This window comes from Brachyistius frenatus, unplaced genomic scaffold (genome assembly GCF_029030835.1).
Source record: "Brachyistius frenatus isolate BFR_SWC_R1_liver_20210118 unplaced genomic scaffold, ASM2903083v1 Contig_39, whole genome shotgun sequence".
NCBI lineage: Eukaryota > Metazoa > Chordata > Actinopteri > Embiotocidae > Brachyistius > Brachyistius frenatus.
Window position 1 is genome coordinate 2,503,476 of NW_027210638.1, and position 12,011 is coordinate 2,515,486.

General features: G+C 38.5%; 1 protein-coding gene across 2 annotated transcripts; it reads left to right on the forward strand.

Moving 5' to 3' along the window:
* Positions 1-1,361: 1,361 nt before the first annotated feature.
* Positions 1,362-10,405, forward strand: LOC138622868 (ubiquitin-conjugating enzyme E2 H-like). Of its 2 annotated transcripts, none has more exons than XM_069701986.1 (8): positions 1,362-1,595; positions 1,695-1,778; positions 5,043-5,119; positions 5,339-5,413; positions 5,524-5,563; positions 5,797-5,849; positions 7,258-7,386; positions 7,889-10,405. In XM_069701986.1, exons 2-8 carry the CDS (start codon positions 1,726-1,728, stop codon positions 8,011-8,013), a joined length of 552 nt encoding a protein of 183 aa, XP_069558087.1. In that variant the 5' UTR covers positions 1,362-1,595; positions 1,695-1,725; the 3' UTR covers positions 8,014-10,405. The 2 variants fall into 2 exon arrangements, with proteins under 2 accessions (XP_069558087.1, XP_069558088.1); XM_069701987.1 differs by having other exon boundaries at positions 1,362-1,590.
* The last annotated feature ends 1,606 nt before the right edge of the window (positions 10,406-12,011 follow it).

Here is a 12,011-nt window from a genome sequence, read left to right on the forward strand (position 1 = left end):
ACCATTGGCTTACCAATGAGTAGCTCAAATTAACTGGGTGTCTTCCAAAGGTATGGTCTTTTTACTGTCAAATTCCCCTGCTGCAACTCAGCAAGCAAACACTATTTGTGGTAAAAAGCACTAAAAAAGCTTTGGGATATAACCACTTGATTTGATTAAACCAGATCTCACATTGTATTCAGAAAACCTTTGGAAGTAATTTCTTCCCAAGGGAGGCCTGTGGATTTTCTAATCCAATCACCTACAGCGAAAGACGTTGGAAAATGATTTCATTGCAGCCCATTTTTATAAGAGAAACATTTACAGTGACCAATAATGCTTTCAATACACATTCGGTGTAGACTTTACGGATTAAAAAACATTTCATTAAAAAGGAGAATTATGTCCAGTCAAGTCTGATATTTTTGCAGTCCAGAAACACAAATATACTAGAAAGGTGTAGGCTATTACAATTGGTACAGCTTATGACACTCTCTCTCTTTGGTTAAAACATTTACGGAAAGGGGAGAAACAATGAAAAGGAAAAGAACAACAATACTAACGCACCTTCAGCTTCAGAGTTTATTGTTATATGGCTGATATTTGGCTTCACTCCATTTTTGATTTGGATAAATTCCACTTCATTGTAATACTTTCATGAATATCATATTACTTAGCAATCATAAATTTTAACGTGTGATAAAAATGATCATTATGGTGGGTGGGCCTATACAGGGCTGGGTGGAATGGGGTTCCTCTGTTTCTGTTTTTTATTTGTAAATGGTTGTTGTTTCCCTCTGGTGCACTTTGATAGTGTTTCTTCTGGGAATGCATTTAAGTGAAAATATCAATAATGTAATATAGTTTGACCATAAAGTCAATCAAAGCCTCTCTAAAACAGCAGGATTTATTTGGATTTATATTTATAATTTGGCATGTTTTATTTTGCACACTTGTACTGGACATGATATTTCCTCATAAATAAATACATATTTGTTAAACTAATCTGTGAGATAAGCGGCTAAAATTACCCAATGACTATTCATATGCATGATTCATCATTCATTTGAAGAAACACAACTTTGGCCTGATAAGCTTATTTCAGCCTCTGAGTAGGTCAATTTGAGCATAGATCTAAATATAATAGACAAGCACACACTTTGTCTCTGCGCTCTTTTAGAGCAAACTCACAAAAAAAAAAAACCAACCAAAAAAAAAAACAGACTTACATTTCCTAAGTACATGTCGTGTTCCGTCTTTTGCAGAAACGACAGCAGCAGTTTTTATTTGGTTTGATACAAAACCTGCAAACGCGGTGTATTTGAGTTCTTGGAGGTGTATCTCTATGCCCGGAGCCCCTCCTCTCGCTTCGGTCGCTCGGGGTTGATGTCACCGGCGAAGAGAGTCTTCAGGACGGGGGCACCAACTAGCTTCAGGAAAGCACTTTCAGTCCGGAGCCACCGAGAGAACAACAACAACAACAACAACAAAAAAGAAAAGAAAAGAAAAGTGGGCGATGTTGCAGCTGGAAGATTGTGTATGGACATTGCGGGCAGGCTGTTGATCCAGTCCGGGGGGGGGGCTCGTCGGTGTTTTCAAGCTGAACGATTTGTGAGGTAGCTTTTTTTTTTTTTTTTTTTTTTTTTTTGTAGCCGCAGTATATATATATATATATATATATATATATATATATATATATATATATTTTTTTTTAGATCACTTTCTGAAAGGTGAACACACAGAAAGATGTCGTCTCCAAGTCCGGGCAAGAGACGAATGGACACCGACGTGGTGAAACTGTATCCTGAAACAACTTCAACGAGCCCAAAAATATCATCGTGTTTTTTGTTAATTGTCATCCGCCTGTTGGCAGCTGCGGTGATGTATATTAACGTGTATTAATGGATATTAAAACCAGCTCTTGTGAGGTGTTGTTAAAAGTGTGCAACACTTCGATGCTAACTGGCAGCTCTGGTTTCTAAACGTTGGTCGTTAGCTCGTTGAGCTAAATGGCGAACAAGCCATTTGTTTAACGTCGTTTGTCTGAAGTCTCTCGTTGTAAAAGGATAAGAAACGTTACGTTAACGATGCTCGCGGCTTGTTTTATATTAATGGTGAATTAAAGCAACGTGTTGGTGGGGGGGGGGGAAACAAAAAAAACCCTGTCGCCATGAATAACGTTGGCTTGTTAACTGGTGCTAGCTTTGGTTAGCCTTTAGCTTTAAAAGAAAAAAGAAGAAGGAAAAAAAAAAAAAGCGTTAAGTTAGCTCGTTAGCCGGTAATATGTGGTCTCGTTGAACTGACAACACGATGTAAACTACCGGAGATTCATCTTTTATGTTTTAGGTTCGTTCATTTAGAAAGGCGTGTTTATTTATTCGCGGTACGGTCACGTTAACGCCAAAGGTGAGCTAGCCGTGCAGCATGCACCGTGAGAACAATTAAGGTCGATGTCGAGACGATCTTTGACCAAAAAAAAAATACAACCTGCATTCATTTATGTTAGAAAAACAGAGAAACTAGACTTAAACCGACGTATGATTATGTTTTTATTATTATTATTGTTATTATTATTATTGTCGACCGACTACAAACAGTCTTGCGTTCAACATAAACACATTATTAATGGTTTTCATCGTGAATAAGTCACGGTTTTTGTGTTCAGCACACATTTTACAGTAAAAAAAAATAAAAATGAAGCGGAAATATAATTTTATATTACTTTTAGGATGCTGTTAAGGAAGAAGCAAACGGGTATGTTATGGTCCTTTTTTTTAATAATTATTATTCTCAATAACACGTATCTCTTTAAGGTGATATGTTAATTTGTTAACAGCTACATGTAGTGTCGTTTTTGTATATGTGTATTTTCTGTTATTCATCTTAATTTGCAGCTACCAGTTAAAGTTTTTTTTTTTTTTTGCATGAAAGGTTTTCTGACAGCGTGAGCTGAATTGTTTTGTTTTTGTCCTGCAGCTAGATGCTGCTCTGTGATTGGTCAGCCTGTTACCATCCGGAACATGGTAGAGGGCGGGGCTTCACACACAGCTGATCGAGGAACAACAAGCGTGCTGTAGGGGTACACGCAGGGCTGGGAGTCTCCGTCCGCGACAAGGGGGAGGGAGGAGGGGGGGACAGGGCTCCACACGCTGGCGCTGAGTGGGGGAACAAGTTGTTTTCGCCCCCCCCCCTCCAACAGACTAGAAAGGAGAGCCGCCACAATTCACGACTAATAATAATCGTTCAAATAATGGACGAAGCTAAATCATTTTTCTGTTCTAGTTTCCGAGCTGGGAGTATTTCTGTTTTTATTGTAAACCAAATATTTTGGGTTTTTAACTCTTGGTTAGACCAAACAAACAAAAAATTAAGAAGCAATTCTGCGTTGTGGGAAATTTAGATTTTTTTTTTGCCATTTTATAGACTAAATGCTTTTATTAGTTAGAGCCCTACAGAGATAGTTAAAAGTAAAAAAAGAAGCTATTTGTGATTACTAAATATGGCTAATATGCAATAAGTGTTTTTAAAGTTGTTATAAAGTTGGACTTTTACATAAAAACCTTTTCAGACTTTGACACCATCAGTTTGAAGATAGAAAAACACAAACATGTACTTTGGGGGATCGGATTAGATTTAATTAGTGTTAAATCCTTGATTCACTTGTTTAATTTTCATAATTTAACACCTATTCACATCTATCTATAAAAAAAAAATATGCAAGGGAAAATACACTCTAAGAGGCTACACTGTAAAATAAGGATTAGAAATAGGAGCACTACAGAAAAATATGTTTGGATCCATTCGCTCTCGCTGTTGTGAATCCTGTTTCGCCAGTTTCCAAACCCCCTCTTGGCACCAGTGTGTAACTCAAGATACCAAACAAAGTTTCATGTCACGTCTTTAAATCCAATATGTGCGACTGAACCCCCTGTGAGAGATCACAGTTAATCCTGGCCTGCTCCCAGATATTTCAGACTAAGTATTTTCCACATCTATGGTAGGTTGTTTTGTTTCTTGTACAAATGGAGATAGAACAAATATACTCAATGTCATGACAAAAATAGGCAAAATACCTCTTATCTCTGTACCCGAGAACAGTGCTGATAAATCAGTGTGCACTGTGAGCTTTTATCAAAATAAAGGTTGTCCCTTGTGTAGCTATGTTACTCTTAGAGAGGCTGTGCCTGGGTTTCTATGGAGAACCCTTGGGGTAAAGCACAAGAAATAGATGCACAGTTTTGCTGCACACGTGTACATCCATAACAGGTTTTATTTATAGGACCCATTGCCTCGGATCACTTTTAGACTGTCTTCTTGGTCAATGGTTTGCAAACCTTTTTCTATTGAGTGACTGAGCTTTTTAAGCCGTCTCCTCTTCTGGTGGCTGTTCACAGTGATTTTGCCTCCTGACTTATGTAATAAAGCGTTATTTGTGCTCTAGCAGTTCTAACTAAATTAACATGTGTGCGTTATCTTGGTTTAGATGGTTGGAATAGAGATGACAGAAGGATTTATAACAGGATGATGAAACCGGGTGCAACAGTCACTTTTTTTTTGTTTTTTTGTATTTGATTTTTTTCACATCTGTCACTGTGTCAGAGTCACAGAGTACTTCACTTTTCTTTGCTGCTGTCAGACAGCTGACTTTGTCTCATGTCTCATGCTATCAAGCACATGCAGTGATTATTAACCAACCAGAGCAGTCGACAGATTCTGTTTGATTGAAACAGCTCATGTGTATATTGAGAAATGTGGAACAGATGTGAGTCACTGCAGTTTTAACAGTTTTTGTCTTTAGGTTAGATATGTTGTTAGACTATCCTGTCCAGTTAGGTTTTGTTGTGAAGGAGCTCTGTTTAGTTGTTGTTTGAGTTTGTCTGCATCATTGATCTCACGGCTGATATTGATCCCACGTTTGACATGTTTGTTCAGACGAGTTCGCAAAAAAGGAAAGAGGCCGTTTGCTGAACTATTTTTAAATTGTTGAAAACATATTTGATGATTTTGAGGTTCTTTGCCTCAGTTGTTGTTTCGAGTATTCCCTTTCCTTAACCAGACGTCAGCATCGAGAGCAAGCATGAGGTCACTATCCTGAGTGGACTCAACGAGTTTGTGGTCAAATTCCACGGACCGCCTGGAAGTAAGAGCCTCCTAAAGTTTACTGATTTTAACATTGATTCTCCCCAGTGTTTACCAGCTTTTCACCAGTGCACTGTAAATAAATATAATCAGAAACTATAATTTAACATCCTGGACAATTACATCTGGAAATGGTTTAGTTTAGGGGTGTGTTTGGCTTGAGGGTAGGTTATTATTTTGTATTCATTATTTATAAATTTATTAATTGTTTTCATTTCAGCGCCATATGAAGGAGGTGTGTGGAAGGTCCGGGTGGACCTCCCAGATAAATACCCGTTCAAATCTCCATCAATAGGTACGAAACATTTTAAATCCGAAGCCTTGAAAACCTCCTTTTTTTTTTTACACTACAAATTTGCCCCGTCAAGCAATGCTGTTAAAACCTAAAACTTTTTTTTCCCCCAGGATTCATGAATAAAATCTTTCATCCCAACATCGATGAAGCGTAAGTAGAGCAGTTTTAGATATCAGTGGTTGTTTGTATGCGACACCTTTTTATATTTCCTGTTTAAACCACTCATCACAGTTAAGACTGAATTGATTCTGTGGTGACAACCTGACAGCTTTAACACACATAAAAATGCTTATTTATTTATTTTTTTTATATGTAAAGCTTTTTACTTCAAACTTTGGCTCCTTTTTTGCACCATTCGCTCACAGTGTTGTCTTGTGTTTCAGGTCAGGAACTGTGTGTTTAGATGTCATTAACCAGACATGGACAGCTCTCTACGGTAAGTCACAGCCGCGGCGCTCACCGGTCACTCTGATAAACTCACTGGCAGTGATAGCCAATAAAAAACGCACAAAGCGAGCAGCTTACGCTGTATCGCTACAGTGCAGCTTCAGGCAGAGCGTCTCGCCTTAATCGGCTTACACTTCAGTGATAACTGCTGCTTGTATTGAGGTCATTCATTGAGCACTGGCAGGTGAGTAGATCTGATGAGGTCTTTAAACAGAATGTGGTGAACACACTCACCTGGAGGGGATTGTACAAGCGACTGTTTCAATAGATGCAGAATTAAATCCAACTTTCTGTCAGTCGTGTCCAGATTTAAGTTTACCTGTGCATCTCCGTGCGCCAGGATGTACATGAACTCTTTAGATTTGATCTGAGATTCTGTCACAGTAGAGGAAGACAGCTGAGGTGTTTGTTCCTCAGCTTGCTTTTTGTTGCACAGCTTTGATTGTCTTCTAGACACATGTTGTATGTTTGAAAACACCCTGATTATTAGTATGTGTGCATTTTTGAGAGGGCTGCACTGATGATCAACTTGAACTGTGATAACTAACAGACTCAACATTTGAACAAACCCTACAATACGGTCAGTAACCCGACTGAAGCATTATGATTTTGTTAACATGACATTGAAACCTTCATAGCGCTATAATATTTGAGTATAGTGAGTCTCAGCATGTATTTGTAATTGGTGTTTATCACACAGAAGTTTTAATTATGTATGTGAATGTTGTTTTAGTTTGACAGACTTTTCAGACACAAAAAATGTCCCAAGATTGGTGTTCAAGTTTCAGAAGGTTCTAAAGGCGTTGAAATTGATTCTTTGGCTGCTCAGGAATACATAAGATGTTTCCCTGATCTTATTAATATTCTTTTAATAATAGCAGAACAGAAAGATGAGGTTTGTGATGTTGACCCTCAAGTGTCTTAGATGTTAATTGGGTTATATTTTTCTTACATTAGTTATGCACAAAATAGAAGTTTATGAAAAGAGAGGATGGTTTCCAATTTTTTTTAATGACTGCAGCAATATGTTTGGGCTCGTTTTAATGCTGCAGAATGACCCATCAGATGAATTAAACATCTACAAACATAAACTTCTAAAAACTGCACAGGACAGGAAGGTTAATGTCAGAATAAATGCCAATAAAATGAGAGCAGTTATTTCTTTTTCTTTACCATCACTTGAAAGTTGCTGTGGTTGATATCACCTGATCAGAAAACAGTGTAACTGTACAGTGAACCTGTTTGAACATTTCATGACAAGAGAGACCTCTAGTGGTTGAAGTTGTAGCTGCACACATGAATGAGTGACTAAAAGTAATGTGAGCAGCTCATTGACATGGTTTTCTGCAGCTTCGTTGTTTTCTGTACTCACTAATGTTTCTCCCCACGTCCGCCAGACCTCACCAACATCTTCGAGTCGTTCCTCCCTCAGCTGCTCGCCTACCCCAACCCCATCGATCCTCTGAACGGGGACGCAGCTGCCATGTACCTGCACCGGCCGGAGGATTATAAACACAAGATCAAAGGTATCGTGCCTGTAACGTACACCAGAATACGCCTGCAATTTCTTTTCAAGAAGCTGCTGTCGCTTTTTGAAAAGACAAAGCGTCACCATGTCACACAGGGTTGCAACTTCAAAACAAGATCAAATGTTTGTTTGTGAGAGTTCAGTTTTTTTTTAGTTTTTTTTTTAATGCAGATTAACTTTGCTGAACAACAGCAGAGCTTACCTGCTTCATGCCTGGTCCTCCCTGACCACGTGTATGCTCAAACTTCATGACTTGTCATCCATGCTGACTTAAAACTGGACTTATTTATTCCTAAGATATCTTCCCGACCGATGTGATCCATTTGAAGGCTTCTCAACTTGTGATTGTTTTATCAGAAAAGCATTTTTCGAATCGTATAAACTGTCTATTAATTACAGAAGCGCTCCTTACCCATATCTGTGAAGTCGTGAGAAGAGGTTAAACTGCTGTGGTCGTCACATGGACTCAATCCGTCTCTGTACTTGTGTGTCTCTTCCAGAGTACATCCAGAAGTATGCCACAGAGGAGGCTCTAAAGGAGCAGGAGGAGGGAGGGGGCGACTCCTCCTCCGAGAGCTCCATGTCAGACTTTTCGGAGGATGAGGCTCAGGACATGGAGTTGTAGTGAAGGCGGAGCCACCTTCACCTCGCAACAGACTGTCGTTTCCTAAAGAGCAGAAACTCAGTACTATATTCATATTTAAACAAGACAATTTTTTTACAGCAACACGAGGATTTTTATTGCTACATGAGGTTTTTGCAGTATGATATTGCAAAACATGAACTCTTATTTAGGAATTCGTTACCACCTGCCCTTCCCCCTCCTCTTCATCCCGAGAGCCTGTTTAGATCAGAAAAGAGTGCATCGTCAACTTCTTTGAACTTCTTTGGTCTTCACGCTGCGTGACAGAGTCTAAACTGAGCAGCAAGACCAACACAGGAGGACAGGCATTAACACAAAACTGGACTGGTTTCCCATTCGTACCACAGGCCACGTTTCACCACCTCTTCTGTTATAACAAACCCAAGTTTTATTTTTCTTACCTTTATTGTAGTTTTCCTGCATCATCAGGCATCTTTCTCTCGCAGACTGCAGGATGAAAATCCACGATTTCTGAGCGGTTTCGATTTAAAAAGAACGAGGAAACACCCCATTTTTTTTTATATATTTTTTTTAATTCTTAAACTGTTCCCTTTAATTTTTTTGGACACTGCCACCATGAGGAGTTGCCATTTTAGTCATCACTTCCCAGGAGTGGAGGACCAGAAAGCCACAGCGCGGTCGTGTGTTCAGACTGCCTCTCCGACAGGACTGCCCTGTGTGCAAACCTGCAGACACTTCACACACCATCAAACAACCAGCGCATCAACCATGACGAGTCACACAAACGCCACAGCGTGCGTGTCTGTGTGTGTGTTTCTAGGTGTGTGTGTGTGTGTGTGTGTGTGTGTGTGTGTGTGTGTGTGCGCGCATGAATGTACTTCATTAATAACCTCGTACTGGCCCCTGATGCTCAGCAGAAATCAGAAGAGAAGGTTTGTGATCCATCTTTTTGTCAGCACTCTTCCTCCTCCTCCTCCTCTCCGTTTTAGGAAAGTGTTTGTCATCCTCTGAGTATCTTTGTATATTGTGGCATGACACACACGTAAAGTTTGTGTAGGGCTTTGTGGAGCTGTATCGCTGTAGACATGAAGAGGACGCCTCTGAGTCGGGTTGGGTTTGGTGGGGATTATCCAGGTCCCTTGTTGAATTGTTGAACTTCTTAACTTTGCCTATTGCTTGTGTTGAACTATAATAGGTGTTTGACTTGCGTAGGGATAGTTAGTTTTTTTGCGGGTGGTGAATCCTATCATAATGTATGGTTTAATACTTATATAATACACTAGTTTAAAAACTACTTGTCCTGTAAAGATGAGGAGAGTTACACATCTTTGACTCTTTGTTTAATCAAATCCTCCAAAGACATGTTGCACCCCTGCTCCTCTGCACCCCCTTATGTAAATGTATCCATCAAAGATGATTTACGTTGTCAGGCAGAAGCGCTCTTTGTTTCAGCCAATCAACAGGTCACATTTCCTTTTTTTTTTCTTTTCTTTAAATGGTGGGACCAAAATCTAATGGATCTACAGGCTTAAGTTTCATGTGTCACAAAAAAGAAGAACGCTTCCTCAGGCTGGATTTCTGGATGAAAGGGTTGAGTATATAAACACTCTCAAATGGCTTTTTCAAATTAGTTCAAACCTCACATCAGGGCCAAGTTTTTTCTCCTTCAGAGGACATTTTAAAAAGATTTTGTTTTGGTTTACCCCTGAGAAGGTTCATGTGCCTGTTAAGGATAGTGTGGAGGAGGTGTTACCCGGAGCTGCGACAGTTTACTGTTAAATTTCATGATGGTACGCTGGCCTGTGTTTTGGTGCAGGCTTGAAGTCTGATACATGTTTGTAACATTCATTCATGGCATTGCAGATCAGTATTTATGTAAGGAAACAACAATGAGAATCTTACTTGTCACCATTAAAAGGGGCCATTTCTTGTTTGAAGAGAAATTGATTATAATAAAAAGTTGAATTAATCATTTATTAAGAATGATATCAGGTTCCATGGTGTCTTGCAAGAAGGTGTTAACCTTCATTTAAACATGAACATAGGTTGGTGAAACCAGCATTAAAAATGTATGTTAAATAGTCTCGTTAAAATGGCTCTAATTAGCCTCGGTAACCAAATATATGTCGGTTTGAGTGTTAGGACGACATGATGTCACAGGCAGTTTTCATTTGCAACAAAAATAAAAAACAAACCACTGTCCAGCCTTGTTTGTCATTATCTGGATTCAATATGTATTTTTATTAATGAAACATATATTTGATGCCTATAATTTGTTTTAATGCTTTCATTTTTATCTTTTGAGTCCTATGTCCCGGATACAGACCAAGGTATCCCAGATTTTTAAAAGGCAAAAAATGAATAAATGTGCTTCCTTGTAACTTGACTATATAAATAAATAACAAAAAACATACTAACGACTTCATTATTGTGCTTGTGGTTATGACAGGTGTGGAGGTAAAAAAAAAATTGGTTTGTCTTTTTGGAATTGTTCCTCTTGAGATTTCTGTTTTATTCAAATAATATTATTTATTAAATGTAATTGTCCCTGGGCTTGGGACTGGTCAAATGTAGTGAAATTAAAGCTGTGTGCAGGAATAAAATAGTGTTTATTTTAGGGAAAATCCCACTGACTGAATGATTATAACGGTTGTCTCTCTGCTGTCCACTAGATGGCAGTCCCATCTGTCTTGTAGGCCTACGGGACACTGGAAACTTCTAAGACAATTATAGTTAACCTTTAAGGTTTAATGTTTAAATACTTAAATAGAATAAAATCCTATAAGCGTTTAATTACAAAAAGGTTTTTCACCATACACATCTAGAGGGAATTATATATTATTATATATTCAGTTTCATGTTTTATTGCTGTTTTTATAGGTGTCAGGGTTTGTGCAGCAACAATATCCTTCTTAAATACTGAGAAAAACGTTTTTTGTGTCTGTGATGAGTCCACTCATGTGTTCATGCAGGGAAATCACAGGTGTAAATTATAAAAATAATGATGGCTGAATATCATTTAGCTGCTTCAGTTCCAGGGTCCTGCTATTGACTCACACTGATGTGGCTCACTGACACACTTGAATTAAAAAGAGATACTGTTGAAGTTATTGGTAACACCTGTGAAAATGTGAAAATGAGCTGAAGAAGTGTGAGTATTTTTTTTTTTAATCTTTACTAAGGTTTGATCTACTTTTTCTTCCCCCCTTTTTTTCTGGATATGTTTTTGTTTATTCATTATGAAAACCTAATACTTTTTTTAAAAGGCCTAAAATACTGTCTCGAAACAAATTTGGAACTATTAATCAAGGCCTTTTTTTGGTTGGCATCAAGGAATCATCTAAATGAATGGATGAAGGTGGTCCTTCTGTGTGTTGAGATGATGCTCTAACAGAAAGTATAATGATCTTATTAAATATTCATTGCTGTGTGGCCATGCAGCCTCTTTCTGAGCATATTCAGGTTTCCAGTTTCAACATCAATTTAATTTGGCTGGATGGCGACAACGCGGATGAGGCGTTTGGCCATTCTCTTCACAGATTTAAAAAGTGCTTTAAAAGCAACAGTATTTTGGGTCATCAGCTCTATTAAATTATCCGATGTTTGATATCTTTTTTCAGGCTCAGGTTAAATATGAAAAATAAGATTAAAATAATTGTTTTAACACAAAACATCCGTGTTTTAATCCACCCTTAATTATAAATATATTTTGGTGTAACTGGGTGTGTTTCCTGAGTAATAAAACAGTGATATATTTATTCAAAATAAGAGTAAAGTTATTTCAGAGTAATTCGAGCAGCAGCAGGAGCAGCAGAGGGGTGCGGAGGGCGATGAGACGCTGCCGGCCGGCTGCGCCTCCTTCATAATGTATGGAGAGGACAAAGGGTGCGCGGGTGGATTTCAGCTTCAACTTTGAAAGAGCCGTAACCCAAACCTGTCCCATCCGACTCCGATGGTTTCACATCAGCTGAAAGGATGATGGCACTTTTTCCACCTGCAATCTGTCTAATAATCACCGA

Coding starts and splice junctions, on each gene's coding strand:
- LOC138622868 (XM_069701986.1), top strand. CDS start 1,726: ATGTCGTCTCCAAGTCCGGGCAAGAGACGAATGGACACCGACGTGGTG. Junction 5,120..5,338: donor ATTCCACGGACCGCCTGGAA/GTAAGAGCCTCC, acceptor TTTTCATTTCAG/CGCCATATGAAGGAGGTGTG. Junction 5,850..7,257: donor GACATGGACAGCTCTCTACG/GTAAGTCACAGC, acceptor CACGTCCGCCAG/ACCTCACCAACATCTTCGAG.